Source organism: Brassica rapa, chromosome A07 (genome assembly GCF_000309985.2).
Source record: "Brassica rapa cultivar Chiifu-401-42 chromosome A07, CAAS_Brap_v3.01, whole genome shotgun sequence".
Lineage (NCBI taxonomy): Eukaryota > Viridiplantae > Streptophyta > Magnoliopsida > Brassicales > Brassicaceae > Brassica > Brassica rapa.
In genome coordinates, this window is record NC_024801.2 from 19972557 (window position 1) to 19998122 (window position 25566).

General features: G+C 36.5%; 6 protein-coding genes across 10 annotated transcripts; 4 read left to right on the top strand and 2 right to left on the bottom strand.

Moving 5' to 3' along the window:
- Positions 1-130: 130 nt before the first annotated feature.
- On the bottom strand, positions 131-4757 carry LOC103830469 (nudix hydrolase 3). The gene is made up of 20 exons (XM_009106258.2): positions 4587-4757; positions 4269-4448; positions 4108-4185; positions 3859-3955; positions 3633-3766; positions 3420-3501; positions 3147-3340; positions 2904-3075; positions 2566-2819; positions 2400-2481; positions 2171-2236; positions 1905-1982; positions 1724-1819; positions 1510-1616; positions 1253-1421; positions 1081-1164; positions 889-983; positions 720-810; positions 493-639; positions 131-399 (listed from the first exon to the last, which is right to left on the bottom strand). Exons 1-20 carry the CDS (start codon positions 4649-4651, stop codon positions 346-348), a joined length of 2325 nt encoding a protein of 774 aa, XP_009104506.1. The 5' UTR covers positions 4652-4757; the 3' UTR covers positions 131-345.
- A 256-nt stretch (positions 4758-5013) lies between these two features.
- On the top strand, positions 5014-9018 carry LOC103830470 (wall-associated receptor kinase-like 10). 2 transcript variants are annotated; one of them, XM_033275747.1, is made up of 4 exons: positions 5014-6124; positions 6285-7234; positions 7348-7449; positions 7592-9018. In XM_033275747.1, exons 1-4 carry the CDS (start codon positions 6108-6110, stop codon positions 8833-8835), a joined length of 2313 nt encoding a protein of 770 aa, XP_033131638.1. In that variant the 5' UTR covers positions 5014-6107; the 3' UTR covers positions 8836-9018. The 2 variants fall into 2 exon arrangements, with proteins under 2 accessions (XP_033131638.1, XP_009104507.1); XM_009106259.3 differs by having other exon boundaries at positions 5014-7234.
- On the bottom strand, positions 8914-9402 carry LOC103831424 (the record flags this gene model as incomplete). The annotated part of the gene is made up of 1 exon (XM_033276025.1): positions 8914-9402. A coding segment is annotated over one exon (324 nt), but the record flags the coding sequence as incomplete, so codon positions are not given.
- A 344-nt stretch (positions 9403-9746) lies between these two features.
- Positions 9747-12813, top strand: LOC103830472 (ubiquitin receptor RAD23b). Its single transcript, XM_009106265.3, has 12 exons — positions 9747-10002; positions 10190-10351; positions 10596-10637; positions 10716-10754; positions 10847-10917; positions 11114-11291; positions 11374-11478; positions 11564-11629; positions 11890-11937; positions 12045-12154; positions 12244-12328; positions 12411-12813. Exons 1-12 carry the CDS (start codon positions 9937-9939, stop codon positions 12525-12527), a joined length of 1089 nt encoding a protein of 362 aa, XP_009104513.1. The 5' UTR covers positions 9747-9936; the 3' UTR covers positions 12528-12813.
- A 254-nt stretch (positions 12814-13067) lies between these two features.
- LOC103830471 (STE20/SPS1-related proline-alanine-rich protein kinase) lies at positions 13068-17723 on the top strand. 4 transcript variants are annotated; one of them, XM_009106261.3, is made up of 22 exons: positions 13068-13335; positions 13493-13711; positions 13801-14055; positions 14123-14247; positions 14316-14360; positions 14449-14530; positions 14604-14672; positions 14760-14930; positions 15028-15093; positions 15210-15278; positions 15355-15453; positions 15564-15631; positions 15747-15947; positions 16070-16179; positions 16258-16352; positions 16432-16494; positions 16596-16727; positions 16811-16859; positions 16941-17005; positions 17092-17153; positions 17250-17301; positions 17418-17723. In XM_009106261.3, the coding sequence occupies exons 2-22, from the start codon at positions 13553-13555 to the stop codon at positions 17421-17423; spliced, it is 2043 nt and encodes a 680-aa protein (XP_009104509.1). In that variant the 5' UTR covers positions 13068-13335; positions 13493-13552; the 3' UTR covers positions 17424-17723. The 4 variants fall into 4 exon arrangements, with proteins under 4 accessions (XP_009104509.1, XP_009104510.1, XP_033131639.1 ...); XM_009106262.3 differs by having other exon boundaries at positions 13522-13711; XM_033275748.1 differs by having other exon boundaries at positions 13522-13711; positions 16432-16473.
- A 3610-nt stretch (positions 17724-21333) lies between these two features.
- On the top strand, positions 21334-25561 carry LOC103830473 (sodium/hydrogen exchanger 6). The gene is made up of 22 exons (XM_009106266.2): positions 21334-21668; positions 21750-21801; positions 21909-21968; positions 22085-22109; positions 22200-22285; positions 22379-22490; positions 22578-22640; positions 22743-22762; positions 22841-22935; positions 23156-23184; positions 23270-23301; positions 23388-23435; positions 23533-23593; positions 23685-23782; positions 23875-23950; positions 24045-24064; positions 24207-24304; positions 24390-24499; positions 24626-24709; positions 24879-24979; positions 25072-25175; positions 25282-25561. Exons 1-22 carry the CDS (start codon positions 21485-21487, stop codon positions 25329-25331), a joined length of 1608 nt encoding a protein of 535 aa, XP_009104514.2. The 5' UTR covers positions 21334-21484; the 3' UTR covers positions 25332-25561.
- Positions 25562-25566: the final 5 nt, after the last annotated feature.

Consider the following 25566-nt stretch of genomic DNA (forward strand, 5'->3'; position numbering starts at 1 on the left):
TATGTTGGTTGTCTTTTTTTTTTTTTTTTTTGTCAAACAGATACTTTATAAATTAAGAAGTTGTGGGCCGGCCCAAAGTTAAGGGTTCAATACAGCTTTTTTCGTAACATATGTTGGTCACTTGGTTGTCTTGGTGATAAATTTCTCAACTTTATTCACTGGGAGCATCAAATTCAAAGGAACCCATTGTTGTTCAATCAAAGATACAAACTTTTATTATGCAAACACAACTCCATTCAGATCATTCTTACAAATCCAGAATTGGTTCATGATGAATCATCTGGCTTTTTATTGTAAAACCACAAACTCGCTGAAACTGAAACACTACATCGCCTGAGACAGATCTCAGTTCATCAATGCATCTGCTAATGGGAATGTCGGAGATATATCCACTGGTACCTAAACACACAAACAAACCATGCAAGCACAGATAATTTCTATGTGAATCATCATGTAGGAATAGTCAATCTCAATTTATGTTACATGTTATACCTTAACGCTCTCGAGCTTCTCTAGAGAGGTTTTCAATGGACCGGTGATAGTGCAGTAGTTATTTAAAAGCAACGTTGCTGCCTTTTTGTCACCTCTTCCCTGGATTGTGAGTATCTCATGGCTCAAACTCTCAACTGCATCTTCCACCTTTAAATGCAGAAAAACAAGATTTCAGCAACTTTGGATTTTGGTTATGAAGAATCATAAACCTCTCATGGATGGGTTACCTTAGAGAAATCAACAGAGAATGTAGAGTCCTCGTGGAAAACAAATGCTCCTTTCTCATACAACCAGTTGAACTGCAACGCTTGCCCCTTCCTGAAGCCGGAAGATATAATTATGTCAGGAGCTATACATATAGGACGTGTGAGATTATCTGTATCATTCATTCATTACCCATGAGCTTCTGTGAGACCAAACCGGATGGATCGAAAGCATCCAGCTAGGAAAGAAACATACATACTCTCCACCATACTCTTGGGAAGCAGACCCTGTTGATTCACATAAAGACCAACCAGATTAATCAATACTTTGCAAACTGGAATTAAATGAGACAAACTTCGTTAACTAGTAAAGATAATTATAGACCTTGGTGATGAGAAACTTTAGTGCCCAAAGACCAACTATATCTGCCTTTGCTTCCTCCATTGCAGAATGGAGTTCTTGCAGTTCCTGGATCAAATTGAAAATACATGTTGTTGGTACATGATCGCAGGACAAATTATTTTTATTAGATGTCTCTTGCAGGAAGAAGTAAAACCTTTCTCACTGTAGAGGTCTGACCATCAGGAAGCGTTATGGTATGCGGACCAATGCCATGGCAACACTCGTGGCAAATGGTGTGAGTAAAGAAGGAATCAAAATCAACAAATCCTCGCTGTTCCTTGCTGATGATGACTTCAGCAATAGGCTTTAGAATATGTTCAAACCTGGAAAAGGAAAAGGCTTAGTAACCAAGAAGTATTGAGTGATAACCGTTTATAAATGAAACATGGATGAAGGAAGACGGAACATTACTTTGCTTCTTGAACGTTTTTGAGCATAACCATTGACGTTCCTCTATCTTTGACGATTTTCTCATCGTTTGGCAAGTTGTAAGCAACAGTCTGAGGACCTTTCACATCCTGTCACAATTAAGAAACAAGTGAACGGTGGAGAAAAGACAAGACAAGACGAAGGCTATTCTTATTCTCCTCTCTCGGATCATCTTTGGATACTCATTGGAACTTACTCCGGAATTGTAGATTAACTGGATGACCCGAATAGGAGCAGCAGACACATCTTTTGATTTGTATACACTGTCAAGCGGGAGATTGTCTTCCAATAGCTACCGGAAAGTGAAAAAAGATTAATGATCTCAGAGTAAGCAATTGGAACATTGATTGATCCAAGCTGCAAAAAGAGAAATGTACCTTTAGATTGTCACCAAAGAGTTTCAGATCAGCTGTGGCTTTATCATCTCGAATACCGATGAAGGCTTCAAATGAAGCCTGCAATGGAAAATAAATACAGATTAGAGAGAGCTATCATGCAATAACCTAATGTAAATTTAAATCCAAATGGTCAAAGGAGTTGCATGTAGAGCCCTCTAATGTACAAATGCAAAGCTAAAGGCGAGGATCGTGAGTATAAGCTTTAAGTAGATCACACAAGAAGAAAACTTTATGGAAATTCTTACCTTGTAACCAAAAATTTCATCTTCGTATGTCTCATATGGACCAATGGTGATATCCAACTTTGAATCCTACAGAAATTGACAGAGACTTGAAGTTATGGTGTGAATGACAATCTCCCAAAAGCGAATGGCAGACTTGATAATAAAATAGCCAGAGCTCGTCTTACAAAAACTATCCTCTTATGAAGAAAGACTACTTATCTATAAAAATGAATGGGCAAAGAAGAGGTACCAAGTCCATCCATGCAATGTCTGACTCATAGTAGTCATTTGAAAGGAAAGCTTCAGCTTTGCTGTGCAGTAGCTTCTTCAAACTATAGAAAAACATTGAAGTACTTCAACACACAAAGCAACTCGAGTGGGAAAATATCTGTGAAGAAACTTTATGATATTTTTACCTCTGTGAAGTGGCCAAGTCTCCAGCTTTGTGCAAAAGGTCAGAAGCTTTTGTGAGGAAAGGTCGATATATCTCTGAATAGGGAACACTATACAGATCGGAGTTAGAGTCTGGTAACTTCTTTGTGATGTTGGCGAGATGGTCAGATTGAGAAGCATCTAGATTAGCTTCACTTCGCCTTTTTATGGTACTAAAAAACCCTGTTGCAGCATGCTTTTGCTCTTCCGTTAGGCTACTTAGCCATAAGTTGAACTCCTATAAGATTTTCAAAACACATTTTTTACCATGGGAACATATAAAAAATGGAAAACAAACAACAAACATTGTGACTGTGGGTACCATTTTATCCATATCAGGAGGATAGAAATTGGCACCAGGTGGTTTAGTCAAAGGGAAGGCTGCTCTATATTCAATACCCTTCCAGCCAGCAATAGGTTTCGTTGCTTGAGGAAGCAGCTTTACAGCTGAATCCGCCGTGGTCAAGAATGGTTCATTTTCATCCAGAGACGACCTACAAATGTAAAAACGAAACATCAATCTCTTGTTTTGATGTTTAAACAAAGACAGTTCAATGATAATCACCATGGACTTTTGTTGATCAGGAAGTAGTCCCATTTAAGTTTGTCCAGTTCTGATGCATTGGCATGCTCCTTAAGCCAAGCTCTTAGAGCTGGATTGCTGTACCAAAGCTGCTCATAGAAAATATCGTCAATAACTTTTGCAGCCTTCACGATTAAACCCAGCGCTTTCTGATCCGCCTCAGAGAGTTCTGTCAACTGCATAGTCAAGACAAGCTCAGTTTTGTGGTTCGTTTGAAACAAATAAATCATAGTAATATATGTGACAAGTTAATACCTTTGCTTCGAGGGTGACAGGAGAATATCTTTGGAGTTGCTTCTGCAGAGATAAACTACGAGCCTCTACGTTCACTTGGCACCTTCAACAAACTCAGAAGAAACACTCTTTTGTAACACAAGAACTTTCTATATACAACCTTTAGCGTAGCAGTGGATATGCCACACAAAAAAAAGGAAATAACTCAGAAAAAACCAATGAGAGAAAATGTACCTTTGCCTGATTATTTCAAATAGTTTGCCATAATCTCCATTCACATCATATGGCACATAAGCAGGATCTTCCTTGGCCAGGAGGCTTCTGTATTCTTCATAAGGTATGTATTTTACAGCAGAGACTTCCTCTTTCTGATATAGACAAAAACAAAACGAAATGGTGAGGTAAGTTGTGTGGTCTTTAGTACTTAAACATACAACATCATAAGAGGAAAGATTCTCACTTGGAGAGTGAAGGCTTCTAATGGAATTGGATGCAGAACTGTAACAAGATACACATCATTGAACTCATTGTTTATGAATTTTCCATTGTTTGTGACACTGTAAATACAACACAAAAGAAAAGCACCACACTGTCAGATTAGAGAAACCAAGTTAGCTTCAATTTTGAGCAGCAACCAAAAGATTTGTAGCAAGAGAGACAGAGAGAACATGCATCACATACGCCAAGAAAATTGAGTTCAAAAACAAACCATTCTTGAAGAAAGACGAATATCTTTTCAAAGGCATCCTTTGGGAGTTTTATGCCTAGCTCTTCCTCCAGCTCTCGCCTACACAAAAAAGAAGTGGAACAACAACTTTACTAAAATGATCTCAAAGTAAACGGAATGAATACAGAATCAGATTCACTTACTGTGCCGATATAAGAGATGGATCACCAGCTGAGATATGACCAGCACTAGAGATGTCCCATTGACCAGGCCAAGAATCTTTATCATCAGAGCGGAGTTGGAGAAGCAGCTCTTGAGTACTCTCCACAAAGATCCAGACATGAACTGCACGATGGTAATCTCCATCTCGGTGAATCTCCGACCTATATAAGGCGTTGACTTTCAACGTATAAACAAAGGCTTGATTCAACTAAAACCACATCTAAAATCACTTCTATTACGAATCGATTTCTGGGTATTTTTTCACCTAATAAGAAAGGGAACAACAACAGAACACATGCCTGGGTTTGGACACACCGGTCTTCTCGCCAGATTTGGTCAGAACGTCGAAGTGCTCCTCAGCCATATCTCTATCTCTCCGTGACTGTCTGTGAAGTGCACAAAAGGTGTACCCAATTTATAGAAGAACCATATGTGACACGTTTTGCTTACTTGGCTTCACCTAAACCGGACCCCCTTGCGGGTATTTAAAGTGTCACATACTTTGGCTTTCACCTAAACCGGTCCCCTCTTCGGTTAAATGAACCATCTCGAACCATCATCCACATTTAAAGTGTCACCTAAACTGAACCTTGTTCAGTTAAATGAGCCATCTCTAACCATCCACATTTATAGTGTCACTTACTTGGCTTCACCTAAACTGGTTCCTCTTCAGTTAAATGAGCCAGCTGGACACATCCACATTCAAAAGTGTGACACATATTGCGAACACATTGTTCTAAGAGAGATCAAGCATACATTTGTACATGTACACAAGCAATACATGCATTCATGGGTGAACAAAACAATGTTCATATAATTCAATAACTCGCCTTCCTGCTCAAGAGACGGGCGGGCATCTACATTCAAATTCTCAGGAGATATTTTGATACAGTGAATGGCATTGAGGTAATTCATTGGTCAAACAGTTATGTGGCAAGATGATCAAGAACACTCATAGTTCGTTAACGAAAACAAGTTATATACCTACAGAAAACTTTGTACTTTCCTTAGCCACATCTTGATCGATGATGACTTTGATAGTAGCTGATAGAAGTAGACAAGTTAGGGTTTTTATATAGAGAAGTTTATTTTGCTATTCAACAAAAGCCACACAAAAAAAAATTCAGAACTGCTCCATCTGCTTTAAGTTCTAACAATAATAAATTCATGTAATCCTTTCATTCAAAAAAATAAAAATAAATGCATGTAATCCGTTATAGGGCCTCTTTTTTTAATTTTTTGGCATGTATGTGACTGATAGCTGATCGTTATTCATATTGCTGAAAATTTTAACAAATTAAATATTTAAAATCTCTGCAACCTCTGACCAAATGCTGTGTGGGTTGCGGTCACTGTGTGTAGATTGGGGTCATTGCGACATGCAAACTAATAAGGCCGTAAGGGTATTTAAAGTTCGCCTTTTCTGTCTCTAGAGTCTTTCGAGCCCTTATTTTCTTACATCATATTGATTATGTAGCCCAATTTCTCCTTGGACCAACTCTATAGGAGATCGTCTTCACCATTAGATTTTGATCAGGACCGGACATGGATGATTCTTTGCTAGATGTGTGACGTGTGTTTATGATGTATTAAAGTATCATGCAACTGCCAGGAAGAAGCTGTAGAATTCAGTTTTTGAGTTGAGGAAAGAAAACTCAAAGATGGAGGATGTGACATACAAAAATTGTATTGGTTAAGTGTAAGGAGGACTAAGAAGATAAGTAAGTATGTGGCGTCAATTACTCTTGCTACTTTTCTTCATCCTTCTAACTGTTTTGATTAAGAAGCTGAAAATTTAAAGGCGAAGACTTGAAGACCTAATGCTGTCTGCGTCCAAGTAAACGCAAACATTTCTCTTCCTTACAAAAGCCAGCTTTTACCAAAGAAGATACTTAGGAAATAACAAACATCTTAAAAATGAGCTCTTATAATCTTTCTTCCCTTTCCATTTTCTTTTCTCTAATATTTTTCTTGATCTTTGATCTCACTGTTGCCAGGTCTTGTAGTAGCCATTGTGGAGGAATCCAAATCCCATACCCATTTGGAATCGGGGAGGGCTGCTACCTCAATAAATGGTACGAAATTAAATGTGATCATAATAACTCTCTTTCAGTTTCAGGGAAGCTCGTCCCTGTTCTTTCAGTAATCGGCAAGGAAGTTGTGAATATCTCTCTTCCGGAAACACTCTTCTCGCATGGTTCTGATAGCCTGCCATATGGGAAAGTTCAAATAAGAAACCCAATGACATCAAAGGGGTGCTCCAGCAACGAACAAGAGTCTACATCACTTCTGAACTTGACGGGGAGCCCTTTCTACGTTAGTGACAGTAATACACTGATAGCTATTGGTTGCAGCAACAGGGCGTCCTTGACAAATATCGAGCCAAGCATCGTGGGATGCTTCTCCAGTTGCCTCCCAACAAATCGTACTGCTTCACAAGATTATCTAGAGACAGTCAATTGTAATACTAAGAGTTACTTTGTTGAAGAAAACTACGGGTATTGTGGTGAAAGAAGATATATAAATGAAACAAACTGCAACGGTAATCGATGTTGCAAGGCAAGCATGCCCAGTAGTATTCAACAGGTGGTTGGTGTCACAATAGATGATAACCCTACCACAAGAGGAGGGTGTAAAGTTGCCTTCTTAACATATGATCAGGCATACTCTTTATTAGACGGATCTGATCCAAATCTGGTTCTTGCTAAACGATATTCAACAGTTGAGTTAGGATGGTTCATCCATACAACGAATCTTTCTTCCTTCGTAGACTCTCTAAGATGTATGCCTATGAGAGAGTACCAAAATCTAAGAAATAGTGAACACTATAGACTGACTTACGGAATAAGTTGTGCATGCGACTATAATTCTTCTTCTCCTAATGATGCAAGTTGTAGATGCAATAGAGGTTACATGGGCAACCCATACATTCCGGGTGGATGTAAAGGTTAGTAAGTGTGTTTATAGTTCATATTTTGTATACAAATCTTCTATCTATGGTTTTGATCAAAGTAAACTATGAGATCATCATGGTTGATTTCAGTTTCATTTTAAAAACAGATATTAATGAATGCACTTCCGTTGACAACTGTTGGGGCGGCACATGTGTCAATTTGCAAGGATCCTTTAATTGCGTGTATAGCAATCACCGGCTTGCTATAGGTAAACCGTGCAACTTTCTATTTCAAATACATTTTCGCCCATTTAAAGATGTATAAAGGCGATCTTCGACACTTATTTAATCATATATTCACCCAAAGCCGTGCAAAAAAAAAGTAATTTGGTTTTCATTATTCCTTTGTAGGGTTCGGTTCAAGTTTCGGCTCATTGATCTTTATTGTTGGAATATACGGGTTATACAGATTTATTAGAAAACAGAGGAGGTTAAACCAAAAGAAGAAGTTCTTCAAGCGCAATGGAGGCTTATTGTTGCAACAACAATTAACTTCAACCAAAGGCAGCGTTGATAAGACAAGGGTGTTCAGCTCGAGAGAGCTTGAAAAGGCCACTGAAAAATTCAGTACAACTAGAATACTTGGCCAGGGTGGTCAAGGAACCGTGTACAAGGGAATGCTTGTTGATGGAAGAATCGTAGCAGTGAAAAAGTCTAAAGTTGTGGATGAAGACAAGTTGGAAGAGTTCATCAATGAGGTTGTCATTCTCTCCCAGATCAACCACAGAAACATCGTCAAACTTTTAGGGTGTTGCCTCGAGACAGATGTCCCGGTTCTCGTCTACGAGTTTATTCCCAACGGCAACCTTTTCGAACATCTTCATGAAGATGAGTCAGATGATCACACGATGACTACGTGGGAAGTGCGTCTCCGCATTGCTATAGATATTGCAAGTGCTCTTTCGTATTTGCATTCAGCCGCATCATCGCCAATATATCATAGGGACGTCAAGTCTACAAACATAATGTTGGATGAGAAGTATCGAGCTAAAGTGTCTGATTTTGGCACTTCAAGAACGGTAACGGTGGATCATACGCATCTTACAACCGTTGTTTCAGGTACGGTGGGGTATGTGGATCCTGAGTATTTCCAGTCTAGCCAGTTCACGGATAAAAGCGATGTTTACAGCTTTGGGGTGGTGCTTGCGGAGCTTATCACCGGAGAAAAATCAGTTTCTTTCTTGCGGTCTCAAGAAAATAGGACATTGGCAACTTATTTCTTTCTTGCGATGAAAGAGAATAGGCTGCTTGACATTATCGATGCACGGATCAGAGATGGTTGCAAGCTGAATCAAGTGACTGCAACGGCAAATCTTGCAAGGAAGTGTTTGAATCTAAAAGGGAGGAAACGGCCAAGTATGCGAGAAGTGTCCATGGAATTGGAGAAAATTCGTGGGTCTTCGGTGGATATGGAACTACATGAGTGTGGTAGTGAAAACGAGGAAGAGAATGAAGAACAAATTGTGGGTGCTAACATAGAGTTACAATCATGGAACAACACTGCCGTTACTGCTCCAACTTCTCAATACGACGTCGGTACATCATCTTTGTCAATGTCAGATGTTGAGCCTCTGTTTCCTTTTCAAACACGGTAATAATTTCAACTTTGCATACCACGGCATTATCTAGTGCCTGCCTTTTGCGTTCCCGTCCTAGTTTGGTGTTTCTGTATGTGTGATGTATTTCTTTTGTGTAATGAATACCTATGATTGTGTAATAAAAGGATCTCGTTTGTAACACAGAAGTTTACATTCTGATAAGCCAGTCTTTAGGCTGTTGTTAGCCATTGCATTAGAGGGACAAACATAAAATAATGCTTATCAGCTTTGGCTGAAAGTCTACAAGAATTTCAGTTTCTCCTTAGAGAAACTGGCTTGAACATGTTCCGTTTGACACATCGCCTTCTCTTTCCCCATCCTTCCTGAAAACGACAAGTGCCTCGAACCTAATGTGACAGCAAAGTAAATATAAATGGTGAAACGGAATGCCAAAAGGACCACAGCTGTTAAAAGGAACCGACGATGCCTCTGGGCAACAGTAGAGCAGCTATCCAAGTCCTCCCACTGCTTCTTCAACGCGTGTGGCCTTCGTAATGGTGATGATACAAGCCCCTCTGAACGGGAAAAGAGCCAAATACAATATCCATTTAAAGGATACACTAATCACTAGAGTAAAATTACGTTTTGAAAAATCGTTACAAATTGGAAATTATATAAACTATTATCTTATTCAATTAAAAATTTGGTGATGATTGTTTCTAGTTTATATAGATATATTAACATTTTCATACTTGTCATATCTAAACTTAGATCTTACTAAAATATAAATAATAAAATATTTATAATTATACGAAATTAAATATACTTAAAACTTTGAAGCTATTTATAAAACTTTTTTATATACATTATTTTTAATTTTTCAAAGTTATTATTATTCTGGATTATCTATCTTTTAACAAAAAGGAAAATGATTTAAAAAAGAAGAAGGAAAATATGCGTCACGTGGATAGCACATGGAGATCTATTGCCGCGTTTAAAATCCGGAACGCACTGTGTCACTGTTTAACTACGGTCGGCTTGTCTGTAAGCGTCGCCCTCGATCTCTTCAATTACTACTGCCTTTTTAGGTCTCTCTCTCCATCGATTCTCGCCGGGTTTTCACCGAGCCAGCGCCGTCGATTTCATATCCTCCAAACGATGAAGCTCACCGTTAAGACTCTCATGGGTCGTCAGTTTGAAATTAGGGTTCAGTCCTCCGATACGGTTAGTTCTCGTCCCTTTTCCATGAGTAGTTTCGCGTAGGAGAGTAGAGAAACGTAGGTTCCTCACACGAATAGCATCAGATCCACGGTTTTGAATCTTTCCATTGTAATATGAATTTGGTTTGGTAATGAAACTCTTCAAGTTTGTGAATTAAACATATGAATGTGTTTGTTTTTTTTAATGTAAGATAATGGCGGTGAAGAAGAATATTGAGGATTCACAAGGGAAGGATAATTACCCGTGTGGGCAGCAGCTGTTGATTCACAATGGAAAAGTTTTGAAAGATGAAACTACTTTGGTCGAGAACAAGGTTACTGAGGAAGGCTTTCTTGTCGTCATGCTTAGCAAGGTACCTATACTATTTTTAGTGGAAGCTTAGATCAGTAGTTAATTACTAAACTCGAAATGTTTGAAGAGATACTACTAAGAGAAGAGCTGTAACCCTTTGATGTTCTGGTCGTGCTAGGGATGCTGTTCTTTAGGCATATGTTGCTAGATGTCTGTTTCGTTCGTTATTGTTCTCTTGCAATGATATATATTTATCTTGTCGTGGCACTGATATTGTCTTTGCCTTTGGTTATGATGAACTGTAGAGCAGAACTGCAGGTTCATCATCTGGTCAGTCGTCTACTCAGGTAGCTTATCTATTTCTCGTATGTTTGCATATCGCTCGTTTTGTCTGATAATTGGAAAAAACTTCTTCTATTTCACAGTCTGCTTCCACTTCTACTACTACCACATCTTCGACTAAGGTAACTTTCTTGCATATATTTACTTGTGAAGTATGCGATGGGATGAGCAGCACGCTCGGTTGTATTAATACAAGTTATTATTGGTTAATCAGCCTGCAGCTCCAACTACAACTCAGTCTACAGCTGTGCCTGCTTCACCTGTTACTGCTCAAGAACAACCAGCGTAAGTCTTATTACTGAAACAATGAGCTTCTTTGGAGAATAAACTTTTGCATTTTTCTTCCGCTGGTCTTGCCTACTGCCCCTTTTATGTTTTCCGAAAGTTTTCCATGTTTGACGTCTAGTATGTGTTGTATAACTTATCTGTTCTGGGTTTCATTATTAGAATATAAACTCCTCAGTTGAATGGTATGTGGCAGGGCACAGACTGACATCCATGGACAAGCTGCTTCATCATTGGCTAGTGGCAATCGTCTTGAGCCATTGGTGCAACAATTAATGGACATGGGAGGCGGAAGCTGGGACAAAGAAACTGTTACTCGTGCACTTCGTGCTGCTCATAACAACCCTGAGAGAGCAGTGGATTATCTGTACTCTGTACGTACTTTCTCTCTCTGTGGCATCATTATTCCTTTAGGCTTTAAAGGACGAAATTATTGACATTTTTATTATATTGTAGGGGATTCCTGAAACTGCTGAAGTAGCTGTGGCAGGGTCTGGTGCAGCCCCTGTCCCACCTGCATCTGGAGGTCCTAACTCATCTCCTTTGGATTTATTCCCTCAGGTATTTTAGTATTATTTGTGTGTATCCAAAAGAGTTGATTGGTGTATTGAGTTACCTTCTCACTCTTATGGTTTACTCTTCCTAGGGAACAGTTGCAGCTGCTGGCACTGGTGATCTTGGGACGCTTGAATTTCTTAGGAACAATGATCAGGTTGCTATTTCAACTTCTTCTTTCTTTCTGCATCCCCCCTCATTGCAAAGTTATTTTTTTCACCATATGGCTCTATCCTCATGAGTCATGATTTTGAGTCAATGGTTATCGATATGGTTGGAACCACATTTTATCAACTTAAGCTGAAAAATATAACAAGGGATGATAAGCTAAATGTGTGAACATGGTTTGACTGTTTGTTCTAACTTTGGCGAATTTCATCAAACATACTCATTGTCGTGTATTTGTTATTGTATCAGTTCCAACAATTACGCACCATGGTCCATTCCAACCCTCAAATCCTCCAGGTACTACCGGCATAATTTTCGTTATCCTGGTCCGTTAATCTGTAAAACTTATCGCTGGTTCTGAGCGTCTTTTGTTGAAAAGTGAAAACTGCTGCTTTTGTTACCAGCCCATGCTTCAGGAACTAGGAAAGCAAAACCCTCAGCTTCTAAGGCTTATCCAAGAGAATCAGGCAGAGTTTCTTCAGTTAGTAAACGAGCCTTATGAGGGATCTGACGGGTAAGTTCTCCAATCTGTTTACTGTAGTCTAAGTTTCTGTCAGATGTAATTGTATGCTGATTCATAAAACTTGAAACAAAACTCATCAGGGATGCAGACATTTTCGATCAACCAGAGCAAGAAACACCACATTCCATTAACGTCACCCAAGCAGAACAAGAAGCTATTCAACGGGTACAACACCATTAATCGTGCAACACTCTATTTTTCACAATGCGACCCTTCTTAACCACGTTGTCTTTGTCCTCTCTAACAGCTAGAGGCAATGGGATTTGATAGAGACTTAGTAATAGAAGCCTTTCTTGCATGTGACCGTAACGAGGAACTGGCAGCTAACTATCTATTGGAGAACTCAGGAGATTTTGCAGACTGAGTTTCCAAACCACCGTCTTTGAAAAGTTTGTCCCTTTTCATCTATAAATCTTGTCTTTATTTAACTGACATTATCTGATTAGTGTGGTGGGATTTTCTCTTTCTTATTTCAGTTTTTTCTTGCTGAATTTTCTTTACTCCATTTGAGTTTTTCTTACAATTCGTGTGGTTGTTGCGTTTGTGATAGATTCTTATGTGAGCAGAGATGCAAAGATCACGTAGTTCTCGCGGGGATAAACATAAAAAGTGTAATAGATATTTCATCGTAAACAACTTATGTTTTGATTTACTGGAAATTCACGGGGTTTTCGGTGTTTGAAAGGTTATCCATTAAGACAGAACTAGTCTAGGAAAACCGGTTGAGTTTGGTACAAATTGTTAAACCATTTATTTTATATTTTTGCTCTTTAAATTTAGAAACCGGATTCGATTATTTCTGAAATCAAACATTTAACCATTAAGAAATTTGAATTATTGTAATTGTAATCTTTTTTATCCAGTATTTTTTCTTATCCATTCGTGGTTAAAATATTCAACAAAACATAGACGGTCAGTTTTTAAAGGATAATATGTAGAAATATTTGATTTACAAGATATTCGCTTAAATAAGGAAAGCAGAAAGAGACCTAAAGTGGCGGGATTCCAAATTTAACAGCTATTCACAGCCAAAAAAAGCTATTGAGCGGCGATCCGATTCTGACTCTCTCTCTCGTTTTCGTTTCAATCATCTTTCTCCAGAAAATTTTGATAGAAAGAGCAACCAAACAAGCAGAAAAAGAGGGTTCATCATCAATATCTTCATTAACACGGTATCTATCTCTTTCCTTTTTCCCTCGCAATTTCTAATTATTTTTACATTGTTATCGTGATTTTTTTTCCAATTACGAATAATTCATCCCCGCGAATTATAATTACGCATCCGAATCTTAATTATTTTGTTTCCCTAATTAATTTTTTATTCGGTAGATTAATTTACGCCCAAGCAACTTTGCCAGCTAGGTTTGAGTTTTCGCCCTAGAGATCACAATGGAGAAGAAGAAGTATCCGATAGGGCCAGAGCACTACACCATCTACGAGGTGATCGGACAAGGTGTCAGTGCTTTAGTTCACCGTGCCTTGTGCATCCCTTTCGATGAAGTCGTTGCTATTAAGATCCTCGATTTCGAACGAGACAACTGCGACCTGGTGATTATTTTCTCTTTTGCTTGATGATGTTTTTTTGTTTCGTATTGGCTAAGCTAATTAAATGTTTTTTTTTTTTGTTTTGTTGGTAGAACAACATTTCGCGTGAAGCGCAGACGATGATGCTTGTTGATCATCTCAATTTGTTGAAATCGCATTGCTCTTTCGTTAGTGATCACAATCTGTGGGTCGTCATGCCTTACATGTCTGGTGGTTCTTGTCTTCACATATTGAAAGCTGCTTACCCTGATGGCTTTGAGGAAGTTATTATAGCTACGATTCTGCGTGAGGCCTTGAAGGGGTTGGACTATCTCCATCAGCATGGACACATACATCGTGATGTCAAAGTTAGTAACTTTTCTATTACTAATAAAGAAAAGTATTGGCTTCTTATTTGGTCATCGTTTGTTTCAGGCGGGGAATATTCTGCTTGGTGCTCGTGGTGCGATCAAGTTGGGAGACTTTGGTGTATCTGCGTGTCTCTTTGATTCGGGTGATAGGCAACGTACGAGGAACACATTTGTTGGAACACCTTGCTGGTAAGTATGGTGGTAACAATTTGAATTTACTTCTCATGTGTATGACTTACTGTTTCTTGCTTTAACAGGATGGCACCTGAAGTCATGGAGCAGTTACATGGTTATGACTTCAAGTAAGAGTAGCCTCATATTCATAGTTTATATCATTATATTTGCTTATGATTAGTAGAGGATAATTCTTGTTTATAACATTTACTTCAGGGCGGATATTTGGTCGTTTGGTATAACTGGGCTAGAGCTTGCACATGGCCACGCTCCTTTCTCTAAATATCCACCGATGAAGGTTCATAGCCTTTTAAAATCTACATTTCAGCTCCAAAATATTTAGCTCAATTCTAAAACAAATATGGTTTCAGGTTCTGCTTATGACCTTGCAAAATGCACCACCAGGGCTGGATTATGAAAGAGATAGGAAGTTTTCAAGGGTATGCTCTTGGTGTCAATCAATACTATACATTCTCCTTTGATTTGTTGGCTCAATTATCATCTCAATTTTTGCCTCTTTTCCTCAGTCTTTCAAGCAGATGATTGCAAGTTGTCTAGTCAAAGACCCTTCCAAACGCCCATCTGCCAAAAAATTGTTAAAGCATTCCTTTTTCAAGCAAGCGAGGTCAAGCGACTACATTGCACGAAAACTTCTGGATGGGTTACCAGATCTAGTTAATCGTGTTCAAGCAATAAAGGTTGGATATGTAGTACTAAGTAGATATTCAATATCTATCGATTTTATCAATCAGCTTCTTATGATGAAATTGATGGGGATATGCTTTCTACATGCAGAAAAAGGAAGAAGATATGCTTGCACAAGAGAAAATGGCAGATGGAGAGAAGGAGGAACTCTCCCAGGTTTGTTTTTCCATTCCAAATTTTTTGGCTCTCTTTATTTATGTTTAATTTAGTTTATAGCTCAAATTGCTATGCAGAGTATTTAGCCTTTAACCTCTTGTCGTAGTAACATGCAGAATGAATACAAGAGAGGTATTAGTGGGTGGAATTTCAATCTAGATGACATGAAAGCCCAAGCTTCATTGGTACAAACCTGGTCTCCTCTAGCCCATAAAAAGTAATTCACTGTGATTCGTATTATAACTTTCTTATCTCCACCAGATCCAGGACATAGATTGTGGCTTGTCTGAGAGCAGTTTATCTGAAAGCACAACTTCGTTGCAGGCTCTAGATTCACAGGATATGCAATTAGAGACTCAGGTGTCCCCTCTTGTAGAGATTTTCCTCAGCTAGATGTTCTGGAAATGTTTTTCATCATTGTTAGTTATATACTCAAGGTTTAAGAGTTCTTTATTACTTAATCTCTGCAGGAAGATACTTGTCAACTTCCTAATAAGTATCTCCAGCCACTTATTCACCGAACTCTAAGTATCGCAAGGTTTATCTCCAAATTTTAGCTCTGAAGTTCTCTATTTGGAGTTTTCATTTTGTTATCTACTTGTCTGGAACAAGTAGAGGTGAATAAACTGAACAAATAAATTTTGGTTGGGCAGGGATAAATCTGATGATGATATAAGTGTTGCCAGCCCCAGTTATGATAACTATGTATATTCCTCTCCCCGGCATGAGGATCTATCTCTATATAATGTTGCAAGTGCGCATGCAATCAATGGGAAATCAACGGATTCCACATCTATCGCAACCAATCAACCAACAGAGATTCCAGCAGGAAGCTGTGTCAGTAAGGGAGAGAGGTTAGTCCTTTTAACATGTACTGTTATTGTGAGAGCTTGTTAAGATATTAGTCTTACTGTTTAACCGTTATATGTTTACTGACTATATATGTAATCTGTATTTTAATATGTTAAATTCCCAGTGATAAAACCCAAGATCAGCTTCAAAATGGGTTAACCTGCAATGGGGCACATCCTCCAGTGGGAGGAGATGAAGTACCAACGGAGCTGGCTGTTAAACCACCCAGAACTTGTATACATTTGTATCTAATCTAAACATCCATGTGGATTAATGCTTTTTCTAACTAATTACATGGTGTGTCGGTGTCAGTGAGCCTAGATGAATCTGAAGACAAATCCAAGCCGCCAGTTGTGCAGCAAAGAGGGCGTTTTAAAGTAACTTCTGAAAATCTTGATATTGACAAGGTAACCAACCTCTTCTTGTTTGTTTAACTCACTTTTCAAGGGTTTTTATTTGTATTCATATTAACTTTCTCTTTATCAGGTGGTTCCATCTCCAATATTGCAAAAGAGTCACAGCATGCAGGTTTGTAATAATAGTTCCGAGGTCAGCCTGATCAGCTGCAGACACAAACTATCAAATATCTATTACCACAACTATTTATCCAAAAGAGAAATATAAACCAAAACATTGTTGTGGTTATGCAGGTGCTCGGCCATCATTCTGCTGCTTCTCTACCTCCCACTGTTTCAGGAGCTGATGTCGCTTTACCAAACCTAACCAGCTCATACGTTTACCCGCTGGTATATCCAGTTCTGCAGACCAATATACTGGAAAGGGTATGTATGCCTTATGCTTTCTTTATACCTAGTAAAGATGAAATACTTCATTGCATAATTTACATCGTCCCAAAAAAAAACAGGATAACATTTTGCATATGATGAAAGTACTCACCAACAGAGAGCTGACAGGTTAATTTCTGTCTCCATTCACCCTTCTGATTGCATTTTTCTTGCCAGAGTTTTTGAATATCTTTTATTTCTCTCATGTAGAGGGACGTTCAGCTGAACCAGGAAGCGTACAACAACCTAATGTAGCTCCTACTGAAAAATCAATGGTATGTAACCGTATTTGCAAACAGTAGAATTTATTGAATCATATGAATTGGAACCTCAGCAGAATTGTTCTTGGATTGAATCACAGCTTGAAGCAGCACATGAAAGAGAGAAAGAGTTGCTCCATGACATAACTGACCTGCAATGGAGGTAAGTAACTTCGACAATCTCCTCCTTGTGAAATACTTCTCTCTCAGGTTGTATTATCTATAGTCCAAACATTATTTCTTGTGTGTATGTCGATAGGCTCATCTGTGCAGAAGAAGAGCTTCAGAAATACAAAACCGAACACGCCCATGTAAGCTTGAGTATAGCTAAATACAATCATCCTGTCTACAATCTTTTCAATTTCAAATATGTGGTGAGTCTATGACCACGAAAACTCATGCCTCCTTTGTTCAACTTTTCTCACAGGTTTGATTTTCAAGAAACCTGAGGAGATGTGTGCTATCTAAGTATAAGAAATTTGGATTCATCCTCAGCACTAAGTATGTCAATAAAGATATAAGAGATCTAATGAAGGAAAGATTTGCTTTCAGATGTTTTGTAATTTGATTCATAAGTACATCGTCCTTGTCCCTAACATCACTTCTGTGTTATATATCTGACCTGTTAGGGTTAAGTAATATGTACCATGGTAGCTATTTGATAACCATGGCTACATAATGATATGTGCAATATTGATACAAAAAGGGTTATTATTATTTTTTAAAACTTTTACAAGATGGGTTATTGAGAAGCATCTTCATTAGATGATGATATGTGGAATTATGTATTGTATTATATATGTATGTGTATGTTTGGATGCGTACGTGTACATGGACGCATCTCTGGGACAGCTAAGACTTGTCCTCATGTCGCAGAAGCCATGAATTCTATATTCAGTCATAATTGCTTCAAGGGTGATACATAAACTGATATATTATACTCACCAGAATACCAAGTCAATTGAATATTAATATAATTAGATTTTTTAACAGCGCTACGCGCGGATAAGATATTATATGTATTTCTCAATTCTAAAAAATAATATATAATATTATATTACATTATTTAAAGAATATAAATAAGACTACATAACATAAATATATTTTTAAATTTTCTATATGGAAATCATTATATTGTTTGATTGTTGTCACATATTTGCATAGTTGTTTATGATAGATGAATAACTATATTTTTATTATCAGTAAATAATATATATTTATTATATAATATAAGAAAAATAAAATTATTTACTTTTAAAATAAACTTGTCTCATATTGGAGACTCGGTTATAGACATATCATATTCGAATGAAACATTTTTACAGTTATCAATCTTCTTAACAGTCAAGAAACAAATCTGAATATCAGAACAATATCTCATATGATCTCTTTGTGGAATAACTGCTCTGAAAAAATTGAATTTAGGCATCAAAAAGGACTGGAAATGGATGTGGAGATGTGTTATCTAAGTCAGCTTTACAAAATACTATTCATAGTTCATATATCATTTATGTTCATCTTATTTTTTTTGTCCATCCTTTCTTAAACATCTTGAAATAACTGATACTAATTAATAATAAACTTTTGGCTGGCAAAAAAAAATCAAATTTGTCTAATTATCGCTTAATTTGTCTAACTGATATATATGTATTTCTCAATTCTAAAAAAATAATGTATAATATTGTATTACATTATTTAAAGAATATAAAATAAGACTGCCTAACATAAATACATTTTTAGAATTTTCTTTATGGAAATCATTATGTTGTTTGATTGTTGTACTTGATTCACATTTTTGCATAGATATTTGTGATAGATGAATAACTATATTTTTATTATCAGTAAATAATATATATTTATTATATAATATAAGAAAAATGAAATTATTTACTTTTTAAACAAAGTTGTCTCATGTTGGGATTTGGTTATAGACATATAATATTTGAAGGAGACATTTTTACACTTATCAATCTTCTTAACAGTCAATAAACAAATCTGAATATCAAAACTGAATAAAAAAAGACTGGAAATGATGTGCAAATGTGTTATCTAAGTCAGCTTTACAAAGTACTACTATTTATAGTTCATATATCATTTAAGTCCATCATTTCTTAAACATCTTGAAATAACTGATGCTAATTAATAATAAACTTTGGCTGGCAAAAAAAAATCAAATTTGTGTAATTAACGCTTAAATAGTTTATTAATATTGTCTAAGAAGCTTTCAATTGATATCATAGTTTAATTTTTATTAGTTTTTTTTGTTAATTTTAGAGTTTTTTGTATTTAAGATTTTTTTCCATATTAAGCTTATATTTCTTTCACATAATATATATATGTCATAAAAATTACCATCAAATCAGTTTTACTTATTTATTATTTTGTTTTTAATGAAAATACACTTTTTAAATAATTTAATTTAAACTAAAATTATATATTAATTTTTTTTATTCTAACAATTTGATTGATTTAATTAATTTACTTTGGTGGATAACTTAAAATTTTTTCATATGAATCGGGGAAAGCAAGCTTATGTTGTTATATAATATTTATTTGTGTATATGGAATCTATATATAATGCTAGTGTAATAAAGAAAGAATATTATTTTTTGTAACTTCAAAAAGATACATTATTACAATTTAAAATTAATTAAAATTGAATAAAATAGTAATTAAATAAATCTAATTGTTTTCTTATCTTGTTTAGTTGGATTCTCATGAAAAGAAATCAATAGGTTAAATAAATGTTTCAAAATTTGTTGTGTTATTGTTTTGTCTATAAATTACAAAATTTATTGAATTGATATATTTAATTATTGCACCCTTAAATAATATTTTATTAAGACATTAGAGAACTATGTTTTAAGTTGTTTTGTCAAAATTGTACAAAAATCTATGCTTTTCATATTTGTCACAAAAATTTATATGTTAAACTTACTTTTACAAAATTCTTAACTTTGTCACGAAAACAAAAATCTATGCTTTTTCATATTTGTCAATGTTCACACACTTTCAAAGAATATATTAGCTTAGTCACTTACTTATTTGTTTTTACAAAACAAAGTATCAGAGTCTTGAAAGTTGAATCTATATTATTGTAAATGTATATAAGAGTTTTTTTTTTTTTTTTGAATTATACAGAGGTATCCTGGCCTCACATAAGTGATCCAGACTAGTCACGTGTTGCCACGTGTCGGTCCTCTGTCCCTGGCGATGCCGAAATGTTAATTCCCCAGTGGCCGGGATTCGAACCCAGGTGGCGGTACTCACAGCTGTAAGCCCTTTACCACTAGAGCTATAAGCCCCGGTTAAATGTATATAAGAGTTTGTGATTACATATTTAGTGATTCTTGTATATGTATCCAATAAAGTTTCAATGGCTTAGTGGTATCTGTCCTATATTTATGTCATACTAACTCGGGTTCGATCATTTCCTTTGCATTGTTTTTTCATTTTTTACGAAAAAATAAATGAGATGACATGGCAACTTCGGACTCTCTGATTGGAGGATTTTTTGTGCCTACGTGAACACTCTATGAGGAGCTTATATCCCCTTTTAGTATAGTATATATAGATGTTCTATCATGTTTTAAAATCAGAAAACCAAATTTTAAAGGTTCAAACAGAAAGCAAGCTATAGTACAGATTAACACCTTTAATGCATCAATCAAACTAGATAATATTTTCAAATCTGTGATATTGTATTACAAGTAGATACTTAATTTTTTGGCAAAAACTCAATTTTCTAAATTTGGCTGGCTTCAGAATCTAGGCAGAAAGGAACATTGTGACGGATTAAGTAGTTGATAGTGATACTAAACTAATTACTTAATTTTGGATGAAAAAAAGTTTAGAATTTTAGAAAACAAAACAAATTTGATTCTATAATTAAAACTAAATTAAAATTTGAAAATTATAAAAAATTTAGTTAATTTTATTTCTAAAAATAAAAATGGAACTAAAATTTTAATTTTTTTTTTTAATTTTAGACATTTAAATTTTTTTGTTTGAAACTTATTACTATTTTCAATTAAAATAAACATAATTTAGGTATTAAATGAAAAGAATTTTAAAATTTTGTGTATTAAAATAAATAAAATAATTACTTAATGTATTAAGTTAGATCATAAAAGAGTTTGAGTATTAAAAATCTTAACAAAATTTAATTTGAATATTTATATGGAATTTAGTTGAACCGTCACTAGAGATCCTTAATTATCTATGGAGCCGCTGGGCCCAATAATCTTTATTGTGTTTAAGAACTCGTAGGCCCATTAAAGCCCAAAACGGAAACCCACCTGAAAAGTCAGTGGGGACGCGGATTCCCCCATAAAACGTAAAACGCAACTCGAGAACACACAAGAAAGTCTATCCCCACGAGTTTCATTAACTGAACAAACAAAGAACACGAAGAAGAGCAAACTCATTAGCGAGCTGCAACTAACATTTATAGAAACCCTAGAATTTCCAATTTCGGGGTGGAGAGGCGTGACGATGTCGGAGCTGCAGATTTCGCCGGCGATTCACGATCCGCAGGGGCAAGAGAAGCAGCAGCAAGCCGCGGGAGTGGGGATTTTGCTTCAGATCATGATGCTTGTCCTCTCTTTCGTACTTGGCCATGTCCTTCGCCGTCACAAGTTCTATTACCTTCCCGAAGCTAGTGCTTCCCTTCTCATCGGTTTGTTTCTTCGGTCTCTTCCTCCTCACTCATTTGCATTTCGATCGAAGGTTTTTGATTGATTCCTTTGTTGGAAATTAGGATTGATCGTTGGTGGTTTAGCGAATGTCTCGAACACGGAGACTAGCATAAGGTTCGTTGAACTTCTTTTTAATTTTTTTTTTTTAATAATTACCAATTTTTTAATTGCTGTTTTCTATCATTTCTCAACTAACCTAAATCAACTTCCTTTTTGTTCAGGACATGGTTCAATTTCCACGATGAGTTCTTCTTCCTGTTTCTGCTGCCACCAATCATATTATATCCTTTATTCGAGTTTGTATTGCGTATTAACGTCTCTATGTGACATAATTTGTTTTCATGATTCTCAATTTTGCAACAAAATGTGTTCTTTTCCTTGACGTACTTGTTTCCACCCAGTCTGGATTCAGTCTACAGCCCGTAAGTGCAGAGAGCTCTTATCTCTTTATTGTTTCATCATCATAGGTCGCTTCCTGGATGATGCTTACTTTGTTTCTGGGGTTTATGCAGAAACCTTTCTTTTCAAACTTCGGAGCCATTGTCACTTTTTCTGTACTTGGAACTTTTGTGGCGTCCATGGTTACTGGGGTGCTAGTGTATGTATCTCTGCCCTGTGAATGGCTTCTGTTTGTTGACTTGGAAAGGTTCTATTTTTGTTGTTTATAAGGTTTTTTTTTCTTCTATTGAAGGTACCTTGGCGGCGTGATGTTTCTAATGTACAAGCTTCCATTCGTTGAGTGTCTCATGTTTGGCTCCCTTATCTCAGCCACGGATCCTGTCACCGTCTTGTCTATATTTCAGGTACTTCCTTTTGCTGATTTTCGGAGAGATTCTCTATTTTCGGAACAGGAGATATCTACCGCTTCTTACTACTGTATTGTTTTGCAGGAACTTGGATCGGATGTAAATTTGTATGCTCTGGTCTTTGGGGAATCGGTTTTGAATGATGCTGTTAGTAGTGTTTGAGTACTGATTTCTGATTCCTTAGATTAGAATGAAAAAATATCATATTACTTATTAGGTGTTTCTCTTTTTGTATGTTGCTTTTGGAAGATGGCCATATCTCTGTACAGGTAAGTAAGCTAATTCAAAATATACTGTGAAAGACGATATTGTAAGATTTTTTAACCAGGCTTTCAAATGGGGTGCAGGACAATGTCCTTGGTAAGAAGTCAATCAGCTGGTCAGAATTTCTTTATGGTGATAGTCAGATTTCTCGAAACCTTTGTCGGTTCAATGTCTGCAGGTTTGCTTCTGTCATATGCCTTCCTTTCTCTATATTTCTATGCTAACATGCATGCTAAATATCTTGAAGTTATTGACAAGTTTGAGCAACCTAAGGAAATTAACATATGAATACCAAACTAAATTTGATCTTTCAAGCATCTCAACTTTTCCAGTGTCATTATATTTTCCTATATGTGTGCTTTGTGGGTTATTAAAGAGACAAATGTGTGCTTCTGCAGGGGTTGGAGTTGGATTTATATCTGCTCTCATATCCTTTTTCGGTTTTAGTTTCTTATGGAATATTTTTGTTTGACTTCATACATAAACGAGTTGTTAGCCTTAATGCAAAGCACCTCTTCAAGTATGCAGGGCTAGATGTTGACAAGTGAGTGACCATAGTTCTATCTCTGAAAGTTTTCTAATGGTCCGCATTTAGATATTGTATTCTGATTTTCTCACTCCTTCTTTCAGTCTGCAGAACTTGGAGTGCTGCCTCTTTGTGCTTTTTCCATATTTCTCGTAAGTAATTTCTCCCTTATAGAAATTGCTTTATTGTTTACTTTAGTTCACGCTCTTAGAGATTGTACGGTTGTTAACTTTGTTTTCCTTGTGCTAGATACATGCTTGCTGAAGGTCTCAGTCTATCTGGCATCGTATCGATTCTATTTACTGGGATTGTGAGTTGTCATTATATTTCTATAAGTCTTGTGCGATATGATTCTCAGCCAAAAGTAAAGTAGTATAATGGAAACTGCTTGTGCTTTTCAGGTCATGAAGCATTACACCTACTCAAACTTGTCTACAAATTCTCAGCGATTTGTGTCTTCATTTTTTCATCTGATATCTTCCCTGGCAGAGACATTTGTGTATGCATTTGATTCGTACACTCTCAAGCATTTTTGATGGTTGATTTCTGTCAATTGTCTGACGTTGCGTTTCCAAATGATCAAATCTGCAGGTTCATCTACATGGGTTTTGATATTGCCATGGAAAACCACAGTTGGTCACATGTGGGATTCATCCTTTTCTCTATTGTATCCTTTTACGCAAGTTATATTGGTTTGAAATTCAACTTGTATAAACTGCTGATGTTCCTTAACTTTTTTTTATCTATCCTGACGAATCTAGCTGTTCATCGTAATTGCAAGGTACGCTTTTTTTTGGATTCATTTCAGGATCTTTTGAAATCGCGTCTGTGTGTATAAATACATGCATTCATTTCCAAATTGCAGATTTTGTGTTGTATTTCGTGTCTGATAGTGTTACTGTTGGCGTGTATGTCTTACTCAGGGCAGCGAATGTGTTTGGTTGTGGATATTTGGTCAACCTTGTACGACCTGCACATAGGAAAATACCTATGACGCATCAAAAAGCACTTTGGTACAGTGGTAAGACACTGCTCTTTGTTTCCGTATGTACATATTGTTTTTCATTTCCTCGATAAAACGTAAATAAGACATGTGGGTTTCATAGGACTTCGAGGTGCTATGGCCTTTGCTCTTGCTCTGCAATCTGTTCATGATCTCCCGGAAGGACATGGTCAAACTATCTTCACAGCAACTACAGCAATTGTTGTTGTAACGGTAAGCCATCCTTCTTTAAAAACTAAAAATTTGCTTAAAATTGAGCTCCCCGACCAGAGGGTTTCTATTGCTTGATAGCTGAGCCAAATTATATCGCATTATTGATGCTACTGAAACGGATTTCAGGTGTTGCTTATTGGAGGATCCACTGGTACAATGCTTGAAGCCCTAGAGGTTGTAGGTGATGGCCATGATGCAACCCTTGGTGATGTAAGTCGAGTGAACGTAATATATATAGTTATACATATATTGGTTGTTTACATAGGTGTAGTGTCCCAAAAACCTCTTATTTATCTCCTCAATATAAAGTTAATCTTGGTCTCTCAATGCAGAAAACACAACATGATTAATACCCTGATCTTTTATGTTCTTTTGTCAGGGCTTTGAGGTGGTGAACGATCGGTATATGAATAGGTTCGATGATGAAGATTCACCATCAGGAAGTGGATTCAGGACAAAACTAAGAGAGTTCCACAAGAGGTAAATTACTGATTAACCGCTTTCAAGTTTGTATTAAAACACATGAAACTAAAAAAAAAACATTCGTGTTGTTTTGTTATGTGTTTATGCAGCGCTGCGTCATTTACAGAACTAGACAAGAACTACCTAACACCGTTCTTCACAAGTAATAACGGAGACTATGATGATGATGATGATGACAATGAGCATCACCATGGTAACAACAATTTAATAATACTCAACCACTATTTCAAGCTTTTGTTATTTCTATACACCCATTAAAACTTGAAACGGTTTTGTCTTTTTTTTTTTTTTGTGCGCAGAAGAAACAACTCCTTTTACTAGAAGAGTGGATTTTTATAACCGGGGATAAAATTTTATGAGACAGAGAAACCGAGTTGGTTCACATCGACAGTGAGATATCATAGTGAAGCAGCGGTTGATGTACATAAAAAACAAACTGGATCGTGGTCGACAGTAATAGTAGTAGTCAGATTACTCTGAACTGTGTTCCTGTCCTGAACCTTAGTGGATTATTGTTTTGGCTAACTACATTCACAAAGAAAAAACCTTAATGGCCATGGCTGAGATTATACTTGTCAATATCC